The sequence below is a fragment of the Rhinoderma darwinii genome (assembly GCF_050947455.1).
Source record: "Rhinoderma darwinii isolate aRhiDar2 chromosome 5 unlocalized genomic scaffold, aRhiDar2.hap1 SUPER_5_unloc_53, whole genome shotgun sequence".
Classification (NCBI taxonomy): domain Eukaryota; kingdom Metazoa; phylum Chordata; class Amphibia; order Anura; family Rhinodermatidae; genus Rhinoderma; species Rhinoderma darwinii.
Window position 1 is genome coordinate 220,624 of NW_027461813.1, and position 25,940 is coordinate 246,563.

At 55.8% G+C, this 25,940-nt stretch overlaps 1 protein-coding gene across 1 annotated transcript; it reads right to left on the reverse strand.

Annotated features, from left to right (window-relative positions):
• Nucleotides 1-575: 575 nt before the first annotated feature.
• Nucleotides 576-18,921, reverse strand: CFAP20 (cilia and flagella associated protein 20). The gene is made up of 6 exons (XM_075847643.1): nt 18,671-18,921; nt 3,121-3,200; nt 2,803-2,914; nt 2,167-2,355; nt 854-964; nt 576-718 (listed from the first exon to the last, which is right to left on the reverse strand). Exons 1-6 carry the CDS (start codon nt 18,752-18,754, stop codon nt 713-715), a joined length of 582 nt encoding a protein of 193 aa, XP_075703758.1. The 5' UTR covers nt 18,755-18,921; the 3' UTR covers nt 576-712.
• Between the last annotated feature and the right edge of the window lie 7,019 nt (nt 18,922-25,940).

Here is a 25,940-nt window from a genome sequence, read left to right on the forward strand (position 1 = left end):
AAACGTTGAAGCGGTTTATTCTTTGCTCACATAAGGAGGATCCAGTGATTGATGACCTGCCGAGCGGCCATTAGACTTGGGTCTGGAGTTTTCACCCAAAACTGGAGGAGGCTGTATCTGTGCCAGGGTGATCACTACCAGCGGACTACAGGCTGAGATAACAGTAGCCGGTGTAGAAGTAACACGGGACAGACACAGATCGGCGTTTGTTCACAGGTATCAGGCAATGCCGTTCTTCTGTACTGGCCCTTTAAGGCATGTGCGACAGATCAGGATGTGTAGTGCGCTCTTCTAAATATTCTAGATCTCCGGCCAGGAGTCTGTGATATCATGTCATCAGTCAGGTGGGCTCCGTGCCGGATTATCAGATAATATCAGGGCATCTCCAGCAATCCCTTCTGAACCCGGGTCAGGCTCGGCCGCTGCTGCTCCCTCGGAGTCTGTGGGATTATTGGACACGACTAGAACTCGTCATTTCTGAGACTGGTAATCAGAGGAGGTGAGGGGGGGCTCTGAGCCAAGATAACGAGCCGTCACCCCAGAATAACCCCCATCTTACAACCACGAGACACACGGAGAGGAAAGACCATTTATTACAAAAACTTCTGAGTCACTCGGCCGGAAACATTTCATAACTTAGAGTTGGATGCAGAGTGGTAATTGCTCAATGTAGAAAACACGAAATCCTGGGAGGAGAGGTGCGGGGCGACACTCATTGCTGGAAGACAAGAGAATAAAGATCAGTACGGGGGGCACAATGATGGGGCAGAAGATGAGACAAATGACCCAGAGGGCAAAGCGCCCAGGATAATGGAGGAACATGGCTACAAAGGGGGGTGGAGGGGGCACTTACTTTCGCCTTGTTCTGCACGGGTAGGTAAAGTTTGAACTCTGCAGGAAGCTCATCCTCAGAATACAGACGATCTGAGAAATAAACCCGACGAATTCTGCAATTTGCATGAATCTAAAAGACAAAAGACACATTACCCATGGATTGTTAGTGCAAGAGGAGAAAGGTGTAGGGCGGTCTGTGGTGTAAGCAGTGGCGTACGGGCGGAGGTATAGATATGTAGTGTGGTCTATGGGGTAAGAGCAGCAGTGGTCGGGTGTAAAAAGTGAAGCAGTGTCCGAGTGTAGGGTGGGGTGTGAGCAGTATTGGCCACAGGTAGGGTGGGGTGGGAGCAGCAGCAGCGGCGGGATGTTGAGCGTGTCGGGTGGGAGCAGCAGCGGCGGGATGTTGAGCGTGTCGGGTGGGAGCAGCAGCGGCGGGATGTTGAGCGTGTCGGGTGGGAGCAGCAGCGGCGGGATGTTGAGCGTGTCGGGTGTGAGCAGCAGCGGCGGGATGTTGAGCGTGTCGGGTGGGAGCGGCGGGATGTTGAGCGTGTCGGGTGGGAGCGGCGGGATGTTGAGCGTGTCGGGTGGGAGCGGCGGGATGTTGAGCGTGTCGGGTGGGAGCAGCAGCGGCGGGATGTTGAGCGTGTCGGGTGGGAGCAGCAGCGGCGGGATGTTGAGCGTGTCGGGTGTGAGCAGCAGCGGCGGGATGTTGAGCGTGTCGGGTGGGAGCAGCAGCGGCGGGATGTTGAGCGTGTCGGGTGGGAGCAGCAGCGGCGGGATGTTGAGCGTGTCGGGTGGGAGCAGCAGCGGCGGGATGTTGAGCGTGTCGGGTGGGAGCAGCAGCGGCGGGATGTTGAGCGTGTCGGGTGGGAGCAGCAGCGGCGGGATGTTGAGCGTGTCGGGTGTGAGCAGCAGCGGCGGGATGTTGAGCGTGTCGGGTGTGAGCAGCAGCGGCGGGATGTTGAGCGTGTCGGGTGGGAGCGGCGGGATGTTGAGCGTGTCGGGTGGGAGCGGCGGGATGTTGAGCGTGTCGGGTGGGAGCGGCGGGATGTTGAGCGTGTCGGGTGGGAGCAGCAGCGGCGGGATGTTGAGCGTGTCGGGTGGGAGCAGCAGCGGCGGGATGTTGAGCGTGTCGGGTGGGAGCAGCAGCGGCGGGATGTTGAGCGTGTCGGGTGGGAGCAGCAGCGGCGGGATGTTGAGCGTGTAGGATGATCTGTGGATGTTGTCGGGTTGTCTGTGGGTAAGATCGGCAGTGGGGTGGGGTGGGATGGAATGGGATGTAAGCAGCAGTGGCCAGTAATGTAGAATAGGTGGAGGAGTTCACAATCAAACCTGTACTCGAAGAGTCTCGATATAATTTGTCCCGTATGCCCGGCGGGTGAAGTCTGACAGGTTAAACTGAATCTGGTTCCAGCCATCGTCTAATCTCATGGGCATGGTGCAGATAAACGGCTTCACCCGCGTTGTGCTCTGGTAGTTACTGGCCCGGAACCTCCGCCTCACGTTCTTATCGTCCAGCACCTGCAGAAAGCAAGAACACCCATAATATCTTCCTGTGTCACCCGGCAGCGGGAGAAGAGGACTCCACGTCTTATATCTACACTATCCCCCCCCCCCCCCGTCTGTGTCACCCGGCAGCGGGAGAAGAGGACTCCCCGTCTTATATCTACACTCTCCCCCCCCGTGTCACCCGGCAGCGGGAGAAGAGGACTCCCCATCATATCTACACCCCCCCCCCCCCAGTGTCACCCAGCAGCGGGAGAAGAGGACTCCCCGTTTTATATCTACACCCCCCCCCAGTGTCACCCAGCAGCAGGAGAAGAGGACTCCACGTCTTATATCTGTACCCCCCCCCCACGTCTGTGGCACCCGGCAGCGGGAGAAGAGGACTCCACGTCTTATATCTACAATCCCCCCCCCCCCCACGCCTGTGGCAGTCGGAGGAGCAGATAATACCGGGCCACTCACCTGCACTTCAAAAGTGAAGTATTTCTTGAGGTTCTTGATGATCATGACTAGGAAGGGCAGCTTGATGCCCAGGGTTTTCTTGGGATCTGCTGGACACGTTATGTATGTGGTGCTGGAATGAGGCACAAGGAGAAGATTAGGCAATCCCGGATTCATAGCAGCTTATAATATACAAGGACGAGGGGGGTCCAGCGTCCCCAGGAAGCCTCTGCATCCCCCTCCCAATGGCTTCTAGTGACCCCCAGCAGTGATGAGACATCTCATGGGGATCCCTGCAGCGTCCACACAAGGTCCGAGCAGTGAGCCGCGCCCGCTCACCTAACGTTGGTTCCCTCCACCTCCAGCACCAAGGACTGGATGTCGTTGTCCGTTATTCTCTTAATGTGACCGTTCCGTACCTGCAGAGATGAAGAGGAGTCAGATGGGACCAAGTCTAAGGGGGAGGGGTCAGACGGGGACACGCCCCCTGCGCAGCTCTCCAGGAATGGTCTATATTATATAAAAGCCGCAGGATGGCCCCACTGTACAATCCAGAGGAAAAGCGGCGAGACGACGTAAACCAGCAAAGAATGAAGAGAAATAAAGTATGGAACGTGGCAGGTATAAAGACGTGCGACGTCCATCCATCACCGGTGAAGAACACGCAGTCCTATGCAAAACAACGAAGAAGTAGATGATATCAACAACGGGAAGAGTAAAGCGTGGCCGGAAATCCAGAGCTGTGCGCGTGTCGCCACGTACCGGGTCCGTCCGCAGAGCAACTGCCTGATCCCATATCAACGAGGACGCTGGCTCCAGGGAACCGCCGCGCCATGTTGGTAAAGTCGCTGTGTCCAACATTCAAGTGCATCGTGATATACACGGCGCGCCCGCGTGACAATATCGGATAGATCTGCGCAATCACAGAGATCCGAGACTTTTTCTTTTTTTCCCGTAGGTTCTATCATCCGGCGTACGGACTCCCTGAAGAGGATCCGTCCCTCGGTAGTGCGGGGATCGCTGTGATTTGGACCGAGCTGTATAATGAGTAGAATATCACGTGGTCCCGGTCGTCATGGAGTCGACACTTGATGTATTCCACCTGCTCTATCTCCTGCCACCATGTTCCCGTCATTTGCGGATTGGTGGAGTGCGCCACGTACTTGGCATTATATAAACGGTCTTGCACCTTTGTGACACTTCTATTTGGATTATGGTTTATTGGACAGATTTCGTATTTACTCGGATATACTCAGTGTCACGCGTGCGCTACGATGATACAAGCGCTGAAAAAATATGTACACGAGCAGATCTATCCAATGTTTCACAATGCGAGTGGCCAGTTATCGAAAACCGCGTTGTGGGACCGGGCACGCTTCTTGCGGTTAACAGTGTTTTGGCACGGATTTTAACGCAGAAACTGCATCAGAATCAACACAAAAATAAAACACCCCAAATCTACCTCATTGATTATAATAGGAGGCAGAGGCGGTTTTTGATCGCGTGCTCAATATCTTGAAGCGGTTTCCATCTCTGAACCTCCATTGAAACCCTTAAGAGGCAGAAAAAAAAAGTGACGCTCGTTTCAGGTATTTTGTGTCGCGTTTTTTTATTTCATTAATTTTAAAAACCGCTCAAAACAAAAAAAAAATCATCGCGAAACGCCGGCATTGTTTTCTGCCTCCATGTGAACGCACCCTATATCTGTCGGACGGCGCAGCCACGCTTGGATCGGACACGGTGACTTTACCAACATGGCGCGGCGCGAGCTTCTGCACCTTCTCTCCATCACTTGGAATTCGGTACGTGGTGATAAACTCTTCATTTCCAGCCACGCTTTACTCTTCCCATTGGGCAGATCATCGAATTCTTCATTTTGTCTTGCATAGGACTGCGTGTTCTTCACCAGCAGCGGATGGAAGGAACACGTCTCTGGCGCTTTGCACTTCATACTAGACGTGTACCCCGAGCACAGGACCAGACCTCAGGCCCAGATAGGAGGGGACGTCACATCGCTTTTGAGCTTAGTGCATTATTTGTTTATTTTGGAAGAGATTATCATCACCATTATCCATCATCATCATCATCACCAATATCATTTTCCATCATCATCATCACCAATATCATTATCCATCATCATCATCATCATCACCAATATCATTATCCATCATCATCATCATCACCAATATCACCATTATCCATCATCATCATCAATGTCTCCCCCCTCAACCATCATCCATCACTGGGTGCCATTGTATTCTGGGGAGGACGGTTTGGGGTTATACAGACTTCCCCCCCCCCCCCCCCATGGCTTTGTTTTGTACCGTCTGAATGCTTTTTATTAGTTTTTACACATTGGCGCACGTTTTCCGTCATGTAGTGAATAACGTTCATCTTTTACGTCTCTCTGACCGCTCATCTGCATCGTCTCCCGCATTTCTTCTGGTTTCTGCTGTTATTTTAGAATAGTCGTATAAAATACACGAACCCCGCCATGTTCAAACACCTATACTGGGGTACTCGGCCCGTCTATAGGGGGCACATACGTTACATACAGGGGTACTCGGCCCGTCTATAGGGGGCACATACGTTACATACAGGGGTACTCGGCCCATCTATAGGGGCACATACGTTACATACAGGGGTACTCGGCCCATCTATAGGGGCACATACGCTACATACAGGGGTACTCGGTCCCTCTATAGGGCACATACGTTACATACAGGGGTACTCGGCCCATCTATAGGGGCACATACGCTACATACAGGAGTACTCGGTCCCTCTATAGGGCACATACGTTACATACAGGGGTACTCGGCCCATCTATAGGGGCACATACGTTACATACAGGGGTACTCGGTCCCTCTATAGGGCACATACGTTACATACAGGGGTACTCGGCCCATCTATAGGGGCACATACGCTACATACAGGGGTACTCGGTCCCTCTATAGGGCACATACGTTACATACAGGGGTACTCGGCCCATCTATAGGGGCACATACGTTACATACAGGGGTACTCGGTCCCTCTATAGGGCACATACGTTACATACAGGGGTACTCTGTCCATCTATAGGGGCACAGACATTACATACAGGGGTACTCAGTCCATTTATAGGGGCACATACATTACATACAGGGGTACTCGGCCCATCTATATCGGGTGCATATATTATACATACAGTGCATTCAGAAAGTCTTCAGACCCTTTCACATTTTGTTATGTTGATCCTTGCGCGAAAAAAAAAATAAAAAAATTCCCCTCATTCTGCGCTGAATCCCCCATAATGACAAAGTGAAAACAGAATGAGACATTTTGAAAAATTTATTAAAAATGAAAAAAAAAAAAACACATTTTGCATGGACGTAAATATTCACTATGGACGATTTTCTATTTGAATTTTCTGATTTTAAAAAAATATCAAGACAAGGTATATATGGTGCCCTGGCAGTATACAATGTGCAGTATATATGGTGCCCTGCCAGTATACAATGTGCAGTATATATGGTGCCCTGGCAGTATACAATGTGCAGTATATATGGTGCCCTGGCAGTATACAATGTGCAGTATATATGGTGCCCTGCCAGTATACAATGTGTAGTATATATGGTGCACTGCCAGTATACAATGTGCAGTATATATGGTGCCCTGCCAGTATACAATGTGCAGTATATATGGTGCCCTGGCAGTATACAATGTGCAGTATATATGGTGCCCTGCCAGTATACAATGTGCAGTATATATGGTGCCCTGCCAGTATACAATGTGCAGTATATATGGTGCCCTGCCAGTATACAATGTGCAGTATATATGTTGCCCTGCCAGTATACAATGTGCAGTATATATGGTGCCCTGCCAGTATACAATGTGCAGTATATATGGTGCCCTGGCAGTATACAATGTGCAGTATATATGGTGCCCTGCCAGTATACAATGTGCAGTATATATGGTGCCCTGCCAGTATACAATGTGTAGTATATATGGTGCACTGCCAGTATACAATGTGCAGTATATATGGTGCCCTGCCAGTATACAATGTGCAGTATATATGGTGCCCTGGCAGTATACAATGTGCAGTATATATGGTGCCCTGCCAGTATACAATGTGCAGTATATATGGTGCCCTGCCAGTATACAATGTGCAGTATATATGGTGCCCTGCCAGTATACAATGTGCAGTATATATGTTGCCCTGGCAGTATACAATGTGCAGTATATATGGTGCCCTGCCAGTATACAATGTGCAGTATATATGGTGCCCTGCCAGTATACAATGGGCAGTATATATGGTGCACTGCCAGTATACAATGTGCAGTATATATGGTGCCCTGGCAGTATACAATGTGCAGTATATATGGTGCACTGCCAGTATACAATGTGCAGTATAAATGGTGCCCTGGCAGTATACAATGTGCAGTATATATGGTGCCCTGCCAGTATACAATGTGCAGTATATATGGTGCCCTGCCAGTATACAATGTGCAGTATATATGGTGCCCTGCCAGTATACAATGTGCAGTATATATGGTGCCCTGCCAGTATACAATGTGCAGTATATATGGTGCCCTGGCAGTATACAATGTGCAGTATATATGGTGCACTGGCAGTATACAATGTGCAGTATATATGGTGCCCTGGCAGTATACAATGTGCAGTATATATGGTGCCCTGGCAGTATACAATGTGCAGTATATATGGTGCACTGCCAGTATACAATGTGCAGTATAAATGGTGCCCTGGCAGTATACAATGTGCAGTATATATGGTGCCCTGGCAGTATACAATGTGCAGTATATATGGTGCCCTGCCAGTATACAATGTGCAGTATATATGGTGCACTGCCAGTATACAATGTGCAGTATAAATGGTGCCCTGGCAGTATACAATGTGCAGTATATATGGTGCCCTGGCAGTATACAATGTGCAGTATATATGGTGCCCTGCCAGTATACAATGTGCAGTATATATGGTGCCCTACCAGTATACAATGTGCAGTATATATGGTGCACTGCCAGTATACAATGTGCAGTATATATGGTGCACTGGCAGTATACAATGTGCAGTATATATGGTGCCCTGGCAGTATACAATGTGCAGTATATATGGTGCACTGCCAGTATACAATGTGCAGTATATATGGTGCACTGGCAGTATACAATGTGCAGTATATATGGTGCCCTGGCAGTATACAATGTGCAGTATATATGGTGCACTGCCAGTATACAATGTGCAGTATAAATGGTGCCCTGCCAGTATACAATGTGCAGTATATATGGTGCCCTGCCAGTATACAATGTGCAGTATATATGGTGCCCTGCCAGTATACAATGTGCAGTATATATGGTGCCCTGCCAGTATACAATGTGCAGTATATATGGTGCCCTGGCAGTATACAATGTGCAGTATAAATGGTGCCCTGGCAGTATACAATGTGCAGTATATATGGTGCCCTGCCAGTATACAATGTGCAGTATATATGGTGCCCTACCAGTATACAATGTGCAGTATATATGGTGCCCTGCCAGTATACAATGTGCAGTATATATGGTGCCCTGGCAGTATACAATGTGCAGTATATATGGTGCACTGGCAGTATACAATGTGCAGTATATATGGTGCCCTGCCAGTATACAATGTGCAGTATATATGGTGCATTGGCAGTATACATGGTGTGCAGTATATATGATGCCCTGCCAGTATACAATGTGCAGTATATATGGTGCCCTGCCAGTATACAATGTGCAGTATATATGGTGCCCTGCCAGTATACAATGTGCAGTATATATGGTGCCCTGCCAGTATACAATGTGCAGTATATATGGTGCCCTGGCAGTATACAATGTGCAGTATATATGGTGCCCTGGCAGTATACAATGTGCAGTATATATGATGCACTGCCAGTATACAATGTGCAGTATATATGGTGCCCTGCCAGTATACAATGTGCAGTATATATGGTACATTGGCAGTATACATGGTGTGCAGTATATATGGTGCCCTGCCAGTATACAATGTGCAGTATATATGATGCACTGCCAGTATACAATGTGCAGTATATATGGTACATTGGCAGTATACATGGTGTGCAGTATATATGGTGCCCTGCCAGTATACAATGTGCAGTATATATGGTGCCCTGCCAGTATACAATGTGCAGTATATATGGTGCCCTGGCAGTATACAATGTGCAGTATATATGGTGCCCTGGCAGTATACAATGTGCAGTATATATGGTGCCCTGCCAGTATACAATGTGCAGTATATATGGTGCACTGGCAGTATAAAATGTGCAGTATATATGGGTGCCCTGCCAGTATACAATGTGCAGTATATATGGTGCCCTGCCAGTATACAATGTGCAGTATATATGGTGCCCTGGCAGTATACAATGTGCAGTATATATGGTGCCCTGCCAGTATACAATGTGCAGTATATATGGTGCCCTGGCAGTATACAATGTGCAGTATATATGGTGCCCTGGCAGTATACAATGTGCAGTATATATGGTGCCCTGGCAGTATACAATGTGCAGTATATATGGTGCACTGGCAGTATACAATGTGCAGTATATATGGTGCCCTGCCAGTATACAATGTGCAGTATATATGGTGCCCTGCCAGTATACAATGTGCAGTATATATGGTACATTGGCAGTATACATGGTGTGCAGTATATATGGTACATTGGCAGTATATATGGTGCGGTACATATATCAGCAGCGGGAGAACAGTGAGACCGGAGGTAAAATACACATCAGGCCTCATTCACATCACTTTTTCCCTGTGGTTACCGTGTACGCCTGGAGGGAGCCGGACGCACGCGCTTAACGTGTCCGTATGTGTTATATTTTACGCCAGGAATTGTAACATTTGTTGGGCCGCGGTGGGCACGCTCTTTCCCAGACGTCACGCCCCTTTCTACAAGTGTCGTGGGTGGTGCAAAAGGGGCAAGTCACAATTGTGACTTTTCTGGTGTAGACAGGTTGATAAATTATCCCCAAAGTCTGCGTGTGATTTATGACGGCTCTTCGGACGTCACTTCTGTGGCAAGTGGCTTAGATTTATAACCTGCAGTAGTACAGAACTAGGAACCGCATCGTGGAGCGCCAGCGCTGAGGCTTCTCCGCGGACTGCGGCCGCTGGAGACAACCAAAACCACTTCACTTACCCACTCACCGCATGCTGCATCTCAAGGGGAGGCTATATGGGGGCTTTAGAGTGGCTATAGGGAGGCTAAAGGGAGGCTATATGGGGGCTATAGGGGAGGCTATAGGGGAGGCTATATGGAGGCTATATGGGGGCTATAGCTTCCTAAGCCTTGAAATTCAGCAGGAACTTAATGGGTTAAGAGGCTGGCCGGGAGAACGGGTCTCTGTATAGAACAGAACAATCTCTGGACTTCAGCATCGGGCTTCGTTCACATCTGCGTCAGGGGCCCGTTCTGGCGTTCCGTCGGAGCTTCCTGTCAGAACGGGACCCTGACTGAGACCATAGCTTCCCGTTGGTACCAGTGTTGATTTGAATGGTGACCAGTGGTTTCCGTTTGTCTCCGTTGTGCGAGGGTCCCGTCATTTTGACAATATGGTGGTCGACTGCGCTATTCATTCCATCAAAACGATGGGACCCTCTCACAGCAGCGACAAACGGAAACCACGGGCACCGGAGCCGTCACCATTGAAATAGAAATAAACGCTGATGCAAATGGGAACCTGTGGCTTCAGTCAGGGCCACATTCTGACAGGAAGCTGCGAAGGAACGCCAGAACGGGACCGACGCAGATGTGAACGAAGCCTTACACACAAACACACACACACTCCGCACACCCCGGTCCCCTCACTGCTGCGCCTGTCCAGTGAAGTAGATGCGCCGTACGGTGTGCGCTGTGTCGGCTTGTTTATAAAGCTTGTTTTCCGCTCTCCTGCTATGGGGGCGGGGCCTGTAACGATTTCACGATTCTGGACAAATCCATAATCGTGCCAACGTGAAACGGCAAATTAATCCAATCAATTCGATTAAACGCCCAGCCCGAATTCAGACCCTTTGCCATGACACTTGACCTCCCGTTTCTCTAGATCTGTGAAATGTTTCTGCACCTTGATTGGATCCGCTGGTGGTAAATTCATTTGATTGGACATGATTTGGAAAGACACGCCCCCGTCTATATAAGGTCACACAGCTTAGTATTGAAATAACGGTATCGAACTGTTTGAGGGCGCACGGTATCGGAACGGTATGGAAGTTTCTATGCATCCCTAGTCTGGAGACCAGTCACTGCCCATCACCTGCCCAATACCATCCCTACAGTGAAGCATGGTGGTGGTGGTGGTGGCAGCGTCATGTCAGGAGGAGACCAGTCACTGCCCATCACCTGCCCAATACCATCCCTACAGTGAAGCATGGTGGTGGTGGTGGTGGTGGTGGCAGCGTCATGTCAGGAGGAGACCAGTCACTGCCCATCACCTGCCCAATACCATCCCTACAGTGAAGAATGGAGGAGGTGGTGGTGGCAGCGTCATGTCTGGAGGAGACCAGTCACTGCTCATCACCTGCCCAATACCATCCCTACAGTGAAGAATGGAGGTGGTGGCAGCGTCATGTCAGGAGGAGACCAGTCACTGCCCATCACCTGCCCAATACCATCCCTACAGTGAAGCATGGTGATGGTGGTGGTGGTGGTGGCAGCGTCATGTCTGGAGGAGACCAGTCACTGCCCATCACCTGCCCAATACCATCCCTACAGTGAAGCATGGTGGTGGTGGTGGCCGAGTCATGTCAGGAGGAGACCAGTCACTGCTCATCACCTGCCCAATACCATCCCTACAGTGAAGAATGGAGGTGGTGGAGGTGGCAGCGTCATGTCAGGAGACCAGTCATTGCTCATCACCTGCCCAATACCATCCCTACAGTGAAGCATGGTGGTGGTGGCAGCGTCATGTCAGGAGACCAGTCACTGCCCATCACCTGCCCAATACCATCCCTACAGTGAAGCATGGTGGTGGTGGCAGCGTCATGTCAGGAGGAAACCAGTCACTGCCCATCACCTGCCCAATACCATCCCTACAGTGAAGCATGGTGGTGGTGGCAGCGTCATGTCAGGAGGAGACCAGTCACTGCCCATCACCTGCCCAATACCATCCCTACAGTGAAGCATGGTGGTGGTGGTGGCAGCGTCATGTCTGGAGGAGACCAGTCACTGCCCATCACCTGCCCAATACCATCCCTACAGTGAAGCATGGAGGTGGTGGTGGCAGCGTCATGTCAGGAGGAGACCAGTCACTGCCCATCACCTGCCCAATACCATCCCTACAGTGAAGCATGGTGGTGGTGGTGGCAGCGTCATGTCTGGAGGAGACCAGTCACTGCCCATCACCTGCCCAATACCATCCCTACAGTGAAGCATGGTGGTGGTGGTGGCAGCGTCATGTCTGGAGGAGACCAGTCACTGCCCATCACCTGCCCAATACCACCCCTACAGTGAAGCATGGTGGAGGTGCTGGTGGTGGCAGCGTCATGTCAGGAGGAGACCAGTCACTTCTCATCACCTGCCCAATACCATCCCTACAGTGAAGCATGGTGGTGGTGGTGGCAGCGTCATGTCTGGAGGAGACCAGTCCCTGGAGGCCGTTATCCCTGCCAGAGACTCCGCCTGACCCGGAGTGAAGACTTTCCGAATACATTGTATATACTAGGGGGGGGGGGACAGGGACATACATTGTATATACAGGGGGGCCATACATTCCACATACAGGAGGGGGGCATATACATTGCATATACGGGTGGGGCACACATATATATACTGGAGGGGGCCCATACATTCCACATACAGGAGGGGGGGCATATACATTGCATATACGGGTGGGGCACACATATATATACGGGAGGGGGCCCATACATTCCACATACAGGAGGGGGGGCACATACATTACACATACGAGAGGGGGGCACATATATTACACATACGGGAGGGGGGCACATACATTGCATATACAGGAGGGGGGGCACATACATTGTATATACAGGAGGGGGGGCACATACATTGCACATACGGGAGGGGGGCACATACATTGTATATACAGGGGGGGCACATACATTGTATATACAGGGGGGGCACATACATTGTATATACAGGAGGGGGCACATACATTGTATATACAGGAGGGGGGGCACATACATTGTATATACAGGAGGGGGGGCACATACATTGTATATACAGGAGGGGGGGCACATACATTGTATATACAGGAGGGGGGCACATACATTGTATATACAGGAGGGGGGCACATACATTGTATATACAGGAGGGGGGCACATACATTGTATATACAGGAGGGGGCACATACATTGTATATACAGGAGGGGGGGCATACATTGTATATACAGGAGGGGGGCACATACATTGTATATACAGGAGGGGGGGGCATACATTGTATATACAGGAGGGGGGCACATACATTGTATATACAGGAGGGGGGCACATACATTGTATATACAGGAGGGGGGCACATACATTGTATATACAGGAGGGGGGCACATACATTGTATATACAGGAGGGGGGCACATACATTGTATATACAGGAGGGGGGCACATACATTGTATATACAGGAGGGGGGCACATACATTGTATATACAGGAGGGGGGGCACATACATTGTATATACAGGAGGGGGGCTCATACATTGTATATACAGGAGGGGGGCTCATACATTGTATATACAGGAGGGGGGCACATACATTGTATATACAGGAGGGGGGGCACATACATTGTATATACAGGAGGGGGGGCACATACATTGTATATACAGGAGGGGGGCACATACATTGTATATACAGGAGGGGGGCACATACATTGTATATACAGGAGGGGGGCACATACATTGTATATACAGGAGGGGGGCACATACATTGTATATACAGGAGGGGGGGCACATACATTGTATATACAGGAGGGGGGCTCATACATTGTATATACAGGAGGGGGGCACATACATTGTATATACAGGAGGGGGGCACATACATTGTATATACAGGAGGGGGGCACATACATTGTATATACAGGAGGGGGGGCACATACATTGTATATACAGGAGGGGGGCACATACATTGTATATACAGGAGGGGGGGCACATACATTGTATATACAGGAGGGGGGCACATACATTGTATATACAGGAGGGGGGCACATACATTGTATATACAGGAGGGGGGCACATACATTGTATATACAGGAGGGGGGCACATACATTACACATACGGGAGGGGAGGCACATACATTGTATATACAGGAGGGGGGCACATACATTGTATATACAGGAGGGGGGCACATACATTGTATATACAGGAGGGGGGCACATACATTGTATATACAGGAGAGGGGGCACATACATTGTATATACAGGAGGGGGGGCACATACATTGTATATACAGGAGAGGGGGCACATACATTGTATATACAGGAGGGGGGCACATACATTGTATATACAGGAGGGGGGCACATACATTGTATATACAGGAGGGGGGCACATACATTGTATATACAGGAGGGGGGCACATACATTGTATATACAGGAGGGGGGCACATACATTGTATATACAGGAGGGGGGGCACATACATTGTATATACAGGAGGGGGGCTCATACATTGTATATACAGGAGGGGGGCACATACATTGTATATACAGGAGGGGGGCACATACATTGTATATACAGGAGGGGGGCACATACATTGTATATACAGGAGGGGGGGCACATACATTGTATATACAGGAGGGGGGCACATACATTGTATATACAGGAGGGGGGGCACATACATTGTATATACAGGAGGGGGGGCACATACATTGTATATACAGGAGGGGGGCACATACATTGTATATACAGGAGGGGGGCACATACATTGTATATACAGGAGGGGGGCACATACATTACACATACGGGAGGGGAGGCACATACATTGTATATACAGGAGGGGGGCACATACATTGTATATACAGGAGGGGGGCACATACATTGTATATACAGGAGGGGGGCACATACATTGTATATACAGGAGGGGGGCACATACATTGTATATACAGGAGGGGGGCACATACATTGTATATACAGGAGGGGGGCACATACATTGTATATACAGGAGGGGGGGCACATACATTGTATATACAGGAGGGGGGCACATACATTGTATATACAGGAGGGGGGCACATACATTGTATATACAGGAGGGGGGCATACATTGTATATACAGGAGGGGGGGCTCATACATTGTATATACAGGAGGGGGGGCACATACATTGTATATACAGGAGGGGGGGCACATACATTGTATATACAGGAGGGGGGCACATACATTGTATATACAGGAGGGGGGGCACATACATTGTATATACAGGAGGGGGGCACATACATTGTATATACAGGAGGGGGGCACATACATTGTATATACAGGAGGGGGGGCACATACATTGTATATACAGGAGGGGGGCACATACATTGTATATACAGGAGGGGGGCACATACATTGTATATACAGGAGGGGGGCACATACATTGTATATACGGGAGGGGGGCACATACATTGTATATACAGGAGGGGGGCACATACATTGTATATACAGGAGGGGGGGCACATACATTGTATATACAGGAGGGGGGCACATACATTGTATATACAGGAGGGGGGCACATACATTGTATATACAGGAGGGGGGCACATACATTACACATACGGGAGGGGAGGCACATACATTGTATATACAGGAGGGGGGCACATACATTGTATATACAGGAGGGGGGCACATACATTGTATATACAGGAGGGGGGGGGCACATACATTGTATATACAGGAGGGGGGCACATACATTGTATATACAGGAGGGGGGCACATACATTGTATATACAGGAGGGGGGGCACATACATTGTATATACAGGAGGGGGGGCACATACATTGTATATACAGGAGGGGGGGCACATACATTGTATATACAGGAGGGGGGGCATACATTGTATATACAGGAGGGGGGGCATACATTGTATATACAGGAGGGGGGCACATACATTGTATATACAGGAGGGGGGCACATACATTGTATATACAGGAGGGGGGGCACATACATTGTATATACAGGAGGGGGGGCACATACATTGTATATACAGGAGGGGGGGCACATACATTGTATATACAGGAGGGGGGGCACATACATTGTATATACAGGAGGGGGGCACATACATTGTATATACAGGAGGGGGGCACATACATTGTATATACAGGAGGGGGGGCACATACATTGTATATACAGGAGGGGGGGCACATACATTGTATATACAGGAGGGGGGCACATACATTGTATATACAGGAGGGGGGCACATACATTGTATATACAGGAGGGGGGCACATACATTGTATATACAGGAGGGGGGCACATACATTGTATATACAGGAGGGGGGCACATACATTGTATATACAGGAGGGGGGCACATACATTGTATATACAGGAGGGGGGGCACATACATTGTATATACAGGAGGGGGGCACATACATTGTATATACAGGAGGGGGGGCACATACATTGTATATACAGGAGGGGGGGCACATACATTGTATATACAGGAGGGGGGGCACATACATTGTATATACAGGAGGGGGGCACATACATTGTATATACAGGAGGGGGGGCACATACATTGTATATACAGGAGGGGGGGACATACATTGTATATACAGGAGGGGGGGCACATACATTGTATATACAGGAGGGGGGCACATACATTGTATATACAGGAGGGGGGGCACATACATTGTATATACAGGAGGGGGGCACATACATTGTATATACAGGAGGGGGGGCACATACATTGTATATACAGGAGGGGGGCACATACATTGTATATACAGGAGGGGGGGACATACATTGTATATACAGGAGGGGGGGCACATACATTGTATATACAGGAGGGGGGGCACATACATTCTATATACAGGAGGGGGGGCACATACATTGTATATACAGGAGGGGGGGCACATACATTGTATATACAGGAGGGGGGCACATACATTGTATATACAGGAGGGGGGCACATACATTGTATATACAGGAGGGGGGCACATACATTGTATATACAGGAGGGGGGGCACATACATTGTATATACAGGAGGGGGGCACATACATTGTATATACAGGAGGGGGGGCACATACATTGTATATACAGGAGGGGGGGCATACATTGTATATACAGGAGGGGGGGCACATACATTGTATATACAGGAGGGGGGGCACATACATTGTATATACAGGAGGGGGGCACATACATTGTATATACAGGAGGGGGCACATACATTGTATATACAGGAGGGGGGGCACATACATTGTATATACAGGAGGGGGGGCACATACATTGTATATACAGGAGGGGGGGCATACATTGTATATACAGGAGGGGGGCACATACATTGTATATACAGGAGGGGGGGCACATACATTGTATATACAGGAGGGGGGCACATACATTGTATATACAGGAGGGGGGGCACATACATTGTATATACAGGAGGGGGGCACATACATTGTATATACAGGAGGGGGGGCACATACATTGTATATACAGGAGGGGGGCACATACATTGTATATACAGGAGGGGGGCACATACATTGTATATACAGGAGGGGGGGCACATACATTGTATATACAGGAGGGGGGCACATACATTGTATATACAGGAGGGGGGCACATACATTGTATATACAGGAGGGGGGCACATACATTGTATATACAGGAGGGGGGGCACATACATTGTATATACAGGAGGGGGGCACATACATTGTATATACAGGAGGGGGGGCACATACATTGTATATACAGGAGGGGGGCACATACATTGTATATACAGGAGGGGGGCACATACATTGTATATACAGGAGGGGGGCACATACATTGTATATACAGGAGGGGGGCACATACATTGTATATACAGGAGGGGGGGACATACATGAGGGGGGGCACATACATTGTATATACAGGAGGGGGGGCACATACATTGTATATACAGGAGGGGGGCACATACATTGTATATACAGGAGGGGGGCACATACATTGTACATACGGGAGGGGGGCACATACATTGTATATACAGGAGGGGGGCACATACATTGTATATACAGGAGGGGGGGCACATACATTGTATATACAGGAGGGGGGCACATACATTGTATATACAGGAGGGGGGCACATACATTACACATACGGGAGGGGAGGCACATACATTGTATATACAGGAGGGGGGCACATACATTGTATATACAGGAGGGGGGCACATACATTGTATATACAGGAGGGGGGGCACATACATTGTATATACAGGAGGGGGGCACATACATTGTATATACAGGAGGGGGGGCACATACATTGTATATACAGGAGGGGGGCACATACATTGTATATACAGGAGGGGGGCACATACATTGTATATACAGGAGGGGGGCACATACATTGTATATACAGGAGGGGGGCACATACATTGTATATACAGGAGGGGGGGACATACATGAGGGGGGGCACATACATTGTATATACAGGAGGGGGGGCACATACATTGTATATACAGGAGGGGGGCACATACATTGTATATACAGGAGGGGGGCACATACATTGTATATACAGGAGGGGGGCACATACATTGTATATACAGGAGGGGGGCACATACATTGTATATACAGGAGGGGGGCACATACATTGTATATACGGGAGGGGGAGCACATACATTGTATATACAGGAGGGGGAGCACATACATTGTATATACGGGAGGGGAAGCACATACATTGTATATACGGGGGGGAGCACATATATTCCACACATGTCACACACGCGGGGGCGGTACACTGCCGGCTCCCACCTTCTTGTCCCATATCTGGAGGGGTTTGCTGCCGATGCTGTACAGGATGGATAAGAAGCCGGACTGGAAGGTGTTCTTGAACATGGTGACCGCTCCGCTCTGCGCCTCTCTCCTCCGCAGCAGCAGCCCCGTTGCTATATCACGTCACTAGGCCGCGGTTGCCGGGGTGACGCCTCCTCTCTCCCGTCTTGTAGTCATGACAGCAGGCTCCGCCCCCCGCCGCGCTTCTGTTTACAAGTACACAGTTCCGTCTCCTGGAGACCCGCCTGAGGCTACAGACCGGAAGAGGCGGGGCCGGGAGTATGCACGGCAGCCATTTTAGGTGAGGGCTATTCCTTTACAGAAATCGCTGGAGGCCATGTTACATTCTGGCAGGCGGGAGATGAGCGCGCGGGAGTTTCCGAGATCCGTCAACAGCCCAGCTCGTCAATATATATGTAGACACGGCGCAGTGTGACAGAAAAGCAGCGTTAATTATTATAATTCTTCCGTGACGCGCTGCCCGTGGTATTATAACATTACATTATTAAACGCTGTACACACAGCTCTTTTGTTGGTGGATTTTTTTCTTAGTCTTGTGTTTTTGGCGTGGTGAAGCTTTTTCTGAAGCGCAGCAATGCTGGCCTCGGGGGTCCCACAGCCCCTGCACCCCGCCCCCGCGCCTCTCCACAGCCCCGCGCCTCTCCACAGCCCCGCCCCCGCGCCTCTCCACAGCCCCCGAGTCTCCACAGCCCCCGCGCCTCTCCACAGCCCCCACGCCGCGCCGCGTCTCTCCACAGCCCCTGCGCCTCTCTACAGCCCCGCCCCCGCGTCTCCACAACCCCCGCGCCTCTCTACAGCCCCGCCCCCGCGTCTCCACAGCCCCCGAGTCTCCACAGCCCCCGCGCCTCTCCACAGCCCCGCCCCCGCGTCTCCACAGCCCCCGAGTCTCTCCACAGCCCCCGAGACTCTCCACAGCCCCCGCGCCTCTCCACAGCCCCAGCACCTCTCCACAGCCCCCGCGTCTCTCCACAGCCCCCGCGCCTCTCCACAGCCCCCGCACCGCGTCTCTCCACAGCCCCCGCACCGCGTCTCTCCACAGCCCCCGCGCCTCTCCACAGCCCCCGAGTCTCTCCACAGCCCCCGCACCTCTCCACAGCCCCCGCACCTCTCCACAGCCCCCGCGTCTCCACAGCCCCCGCGTCTCCACAGCCTCCGAGTCTCTCCACAGCCCCCGCACCTCTCCACAGCCCCCGCACCTCTCCACAGCCCCCGAGTCTCTCCACAGCCCCCGCACCTCTCCACAGCCCCCGAGTCTCTCCACAGCCCCCGCACCTCTCCACAGCCCCCGAGTCTCTCCACAGCCCCCGCACCTCTCCACAGCCCCCGAGTCTCTCCACAGCCCCCGCACCTCTCCACAGCCCCAGCACCTCTCCACAGCCCCAGCACCTCTCCACAGCCCCCGCGTCTCTCCACAGCCCCCGCGCCTCTCCACAGCCCCCGCACCGCGTCTCTCCACAGCCCCCGCGCCTCTCCACAGCCCCCGCACCGCGTCTCTCCACAGCCCCCGCGCCTCTCCACAGCCCCCGAGTCTCTCCACAGCCCCCGCACCTCTCCACAGCCCCCGCACCTCTCCACAGCCCCCGCGTCTCCACAGCCCCCGCGTCTCCGCGTCTCCACAGCCTCCGAGTCTCTCCACAGCCCCCGCACCTCTCCACAGCCCCCGCACCTCTCCACAGCCCCCGCGCCTCTCCACAGCCCCCGAGTCTCTCCACAGCCCCCGAGTCTCTCCACAGCCCCCGCACCTCTCCACAGCCCCCGAGTCTCTCCACAGCCCCCGCACCTCTCCACAGCCCCCGAGTCTCTCCACAGCCCCCGCACCTCTCCACAGCCCCCGAGTCTCTCCACAGCCCCCGCGCCTCTCCACAGCCCCCGAGTCTCTCCACAGCCCCCGCGTCTTCACAGCCCCCGCACCTCTCCACAGCCCCCGCACCTCTCCACAGCCCCCGCGCCTCTCCACAGCCCCGCCCCCGCGTCTCCACAGCCACGCCCCCGCGTCTCCACAGCCCCCGAGTCTCTCCACAGCCCCCGCGCCTCTCCACAGCCCCCGCGCCTCTCCACAGCCCCCGCGCCTCTCCACAGCCCCGCCCCCGCGTCTCCACAGCCCCGCCCCCGCGTCTCCACAGCCCCCGCACCTCTCCACAGCCCCCGCACCTCTCCACAGCCCCGGCACCGCGTCTCTCCACAGCCCCCGCACCGCGTCTCTCCACAGCCCCGGCACCGCGTCTCTCCACAGCCCCGGCACCGCGTCTCTCCACAGCCCCGGCACCGCGTCTCTCCACAGCCCCCGCACCGCGTCTCTCCACAGCCCCCGCACCTCTCCACAGCCCCCGCGCCTCTCCACAGCCCCCGCACCTCTCCACAGCCCCCGCGTCTCTCCACAGCCCCCGCGCCTCTCCACAGCCCCCCGCGCCTCTCCACAGCCCCCGCACCTCTCCACAGCCCCGCCACCGCGTCTCCACAGCCCCCGAGTCTCTCCACAGCCCCGGCACCGCGTCTCTCCACAGCCCCCGCACCTCTCCACAGCCCCCGCGCCTCTCCACAGCCCCGCCCCCGCGTCTCCGCGTCTCCACAGCCCCCGAGTCTCTCCACAGCCCCCGCACCTCTCCACAGCCCCTGCACCGCGTCTCTCCACAGCCCCCGCACCTCTCCACAGCCCCTGCACCGCGTCTCTCCACAGCCCGTGCACCCCGTCCCCACGGCCCCGCCCCCGCGTCTCTCCACAGCCACCGCACCGCGTCTCTCCACAGCCCCCGCACCGCGTCTCTCCACAGCCCCCGCACCGCGTCTCTCCACAGCCCCCGCACCGCGTCTCTCCACAGCCCTCGCACCGCGTCTCTCCACAGCCCCCGCACCTCTCCACAGCCCTCGCACATCTCCACAGCCCTCGCACCTCTCCACAGCCCTCGCACCGCGTCTCTCCACAGCCCCCGCACCGCGTCTCTCCACAGCCCCCGCACCGCACCTCTCCACAGCCCTGGCACCGCGTCTCTCCACAGCCCCCGCACCTCTCCACAGCCCTAGCACCGCGTCTCTCCACAGCCCTGGCACCGCGTCTCTCCACAGCCCTGGCACCGCGTCTCTCCACAGCCCTGGCACCGCGTCTCTCCACAGCCCCCGCACCTCTCCACAGCCCCCGCATCTCTCCACAGCCCCCGCACCGCGTCTCTCCACAGCCCCCGCACCGCGTCTCTCCACAGCCCCCGCACCTCTCCACAGCCCCCGCACCGCGCCTCTCCACAGCCCCCGCACCTCTCCACAGCCCTGGCACCGCGTCTCTCCACAGCCCCCGCACCTCTCCACAGCCCCCGCATCTCTCCACAGCCCCCGCACCGCGTCTCTCCACAGCCCCCGCAACGCGTCTCTCCACAGCCCCCGCACCGCGTCTCTCCACAGCCCCCGCACCGCGTCTCTCCACAGCCGCCGCACCGCGTCTCTCCACAGCCCCCGCACCGCGTCTCTCCACAGCCCCCGTACCGCGTCTCTCCACAGCCCCCGCACCGCGCCTCTCCACAGCCCCCGCACCGCGTCTCTCCACAGCCCCCGCACCGCGTCTCTCCACAGCCCTCGCACCGCGTCTCTCCACAGCCCTCGCACCTCTCCACAGCCCTCGCACCGCGTCTCTCCACAGCCCTCGCACCGCGTCTCTCCACAGCCCCCGCACCGCGTCTCTCCACAGCCGCCGCACCGCGTCTCTCCACAGCCCCCGCACCGCGTCTCTCCACAGCCCCCGTACCGCGTCTCTCCACAGCCCCCGCACCACGCCTCTCCACAGCCCCCGCACCGCGTCTCTCCACAGCCCCCGCACCGCGTCTCTCCACAGCCCTCGCACCGCGTCTCTCCACAGCCCTCGCACCTCTCCACAGCCCTCGCACCGCGTCTCTCCACAGCCCTCGCACCGCGTCTCTCCACAGCCCCCGCACCTCTCGACAGCCCCCGCACCGCGTCTCTCCACAGCCCCCGCACCGCACCTCTCCACAGCCCTGGCACCGTGTCTCTCCACAGCCCCCACACCTCTCCACAGCCCCCGCATCTCTCCACAGCCCTAGCACCGCGTCTCTCCACAGCCCTGGCACCGCGTCTCTCCACAGCCCTGGCACCGCGTCTCTCCACAGCCCCCGCACCGCACCTCTCCACAGCCCCCGCACCTCTCCACAGCCCCCGCACCGCACCTCTCCACAGCCCTGGCACCGCGTCTCTCCACAGCCCCCGCACCTCTCCACAGCCCCCGCATCTCTCCACAGCCCTGGCACCGCGTCTCTCCACAGCCCCCGCACCGCGCCTCTCCACAGCCCCCGCACCTCTCCACAGCCCCCGCGTCTCTCCACAGCCCCCGCACCTCTCCACAGCCCCCGCGTCTCTCCACAGCCCCCGCACCTCTCCACAGCCCCTGCGTCTCTCCACAGCCCCCGCACCTCTCCACAGCCCCCGCACCTCTCCACAGCCCCCGCGTCTCTCCACAGCCCCCGCGCCTCTCCACAGCCCCCGCGCCTCTCCACAGCCTCCGCACCGCGTCTCTCCACAGCCCCTGCACGCGTCTCTCCACAGCCCCCGCACCTCTCCACAGCCTCCGCACCGCGTCTCTCCACAGCCCCTGCACGCGTCTCTCCACAGCCCCCGCACCGCGTCTCTCCACAGCCCCCGCACCGCGTCTCTCCACAGCCCCCGCGCCTCTCCACAGCCCCCGCGCCTCTCCACAGCCCCCGCACCGCGTCTCTCCACAGCCCCCGCACCGCGCCTCTCCACAGCCCCCGCACCGCGTCTCTCCACAGCCCCCGCACCGCGTCTCTCCACAGCCCTCGCACCGCGTCTCTCCACAGCCCCCGCGCCTCTCCACAGCCCCCGCGCCTCTCCACAGCCCCGCCCCCGCGTCTCCACAGCCCCGCCCCCGCGTCTCCACAGCCCCCGCACCTCTCCACAGCCCCCGCACCTCTCCACAGCACCTGCACCGCGTCTCTCCACAGCCCGTGCACCCCGTCCCCACGGCCCCGCCCCCGCGTCTCTCCACCGCACCGCGTCTCTCCACAGCCACCGCACCGCGTCTCTCCACAGCCCCGGCACCGCGTCTCTCCACAGCCCCCGCACCGCGTCTCTCCACAGCCCCGGCACCGCGTCTCTCCACAGCCCCGGCACCGCGTCTCTCCACAGCCCCGGCACCGCGTCTCTCCACAGCCCCCGCACCGCGTCTCTCCACAGCCCCCGCACCTCTCCACAGCCCCCGCGCCTCTTCACAGCCCCCGCACCTCTCCACAGCCCCCGCGTCTCTCCACAGCCCCCGCGCCTCTCCACAGCCCCCCGCGCCTCTCCACAGCCCCCGCACCTCTCCACAGCCCCGCCACCGCGTCTCCACAGCCCCCGAGTCTCTCCACAGCCCCGGCACCGCGTCTCTCCACAGCCCCCGCACCTCTCCACAGCCCCCGCGCCTCTCCACAGCCCCGCCCCCGCGTCTCCGCGTCTCCACAGCCCCCGAGTCTCTCCACAGCCCCCGCACCTCTCCACAGCCCCTGCACCGCGTCTCTCCACAGCCCCCGCACCTCTCCACAGCCCCTGCACCGCGTCTCTCCACAGCCCGTGCACCCCGTCCCCACGGCCCCGCCCCCGCGTCTCTCCACAGCCACCGCACCGCGTCTCTCCACAGCCCCCGCACCGCGTCTCTCCACAGCCCCCGCACCGCGTCTCTCCACAGCCCCCGCACCGCGTCTCTCCACAGCCCCCGCACCGCGTCTCTCCACAGCCCTCGCACCGCGTCTCTCCACAGCCCCCGCACCTCTCCACAGCCCTCGCACATCTCCACAGCCCTCGCACCTCTCCACAGCCCTCGCACCGCGTCTCTCCACAGCCCCCGCACCGCGTCTCTCCACAGCCCCCGCACCGCACCTCTCCACAGCCCTGGCACCGCGTCTCTCCACAGCCCCCGCACCTCTCCACAGCCCCCGCATCTCTCCACAGCCCTAGCACCGCGTCTCTCCACAGCCCTGGCACCGCGTCTCTCCACAGCCCCCGCACCTCTCCACAGCCCCCGCACCGCGCCTCTCCACAGCCCCCGCACCTCTCCACAGCCCTGGCACCGCGTCTCTCCACAGCCCCCGCACCTCTCCACAGCCCCCGCATCTCTCCACAGCCCCCGCACCGCGTCTCTCCACAGCCCCCGCACCGCGTCTCTCCACAGCCGCCGCACCGCGTCTCTCCACAGCCCCCGCACCGCGTCTCTCCACAGCCCCCGCACCGCGTCTCTCCACAGCCCCCGCACCACGCCTCTCCACAGCCCCCGCACCGCGTCTCTCCACAGCCCCCGCACCGCGTCTCTCCACAGCCCTCGCACCGCGTCTCTCCACAGCCCCCGCACCTCTCCACAGCCCTCGCACCTCTCCACAGCCCTCGCACCGCGTCTCTCCACAGCCCTCGCACCGCGTCTCTCCACAGCCCCCGCACCTCTCGACAGCCCCCGCACCGCGTCTCTCCACAGCCTCCGCACCGCACCTCTCCACAGCCCTGGCACCGCGTCTCTCCACAGCCCCCACACCTCTCCACAGCCCCCGCATCTCTCCACAGCCCTGGCACCGCGTCTCTCCACAGCCCTGGCACCGCGTCTCTCCACAGCCCTGGCACCGCGTCTCTCCACAGCCCCCGCACCGCACCTCTCCACAGCCCCCGCACCTCTCCACAGCCCTGGCACCGCGTCTCTCCACAGCCCCCGCACCTCTCCACAGCCCCCGCACCTCTCCACAGCCCCCGCATCTCTCCACAGCCCTGGCACCGCGTCTCTCCACAGCCCCCGCACCGCGCCTCTCCACAGCCCCCGCACCTCTCCACAGCTCCCGCGTCTCTCCACAGCCCCCGCACCTCTCCACAGCCCCCGCGTCTCTCCACAGCCCCCGCACCTCTCCACAGCCCTTGCGTCTCTCCACAGCCCCCGCACCTCTCCACAGCCCCCGCACCTCTCCACAGCCCCCGCGTCTCTCCACAGCCCCCGCGCCTCTCCACAGCCCCCGCGCCTCTCCACAGCCTCCGCACCGCGTCTCTCCACAGCCCCCGCACGCGTCTCTCCACAGCCCCCGCACCGCGTCTCTCCACAGCCCCCGCACCGCGTCTCTCCACGGCCCCCGCGCCTCTCCACAGCCCCCGCGCCTCTCCACAGCCCCCGCACCGCGTCTCTCCACAGCCCCCGCACCGCGCCTCTCCACAGCCCCCGCACCGCGTCTCTCCACAGCCCCCGCACCGCGTCTCTCCA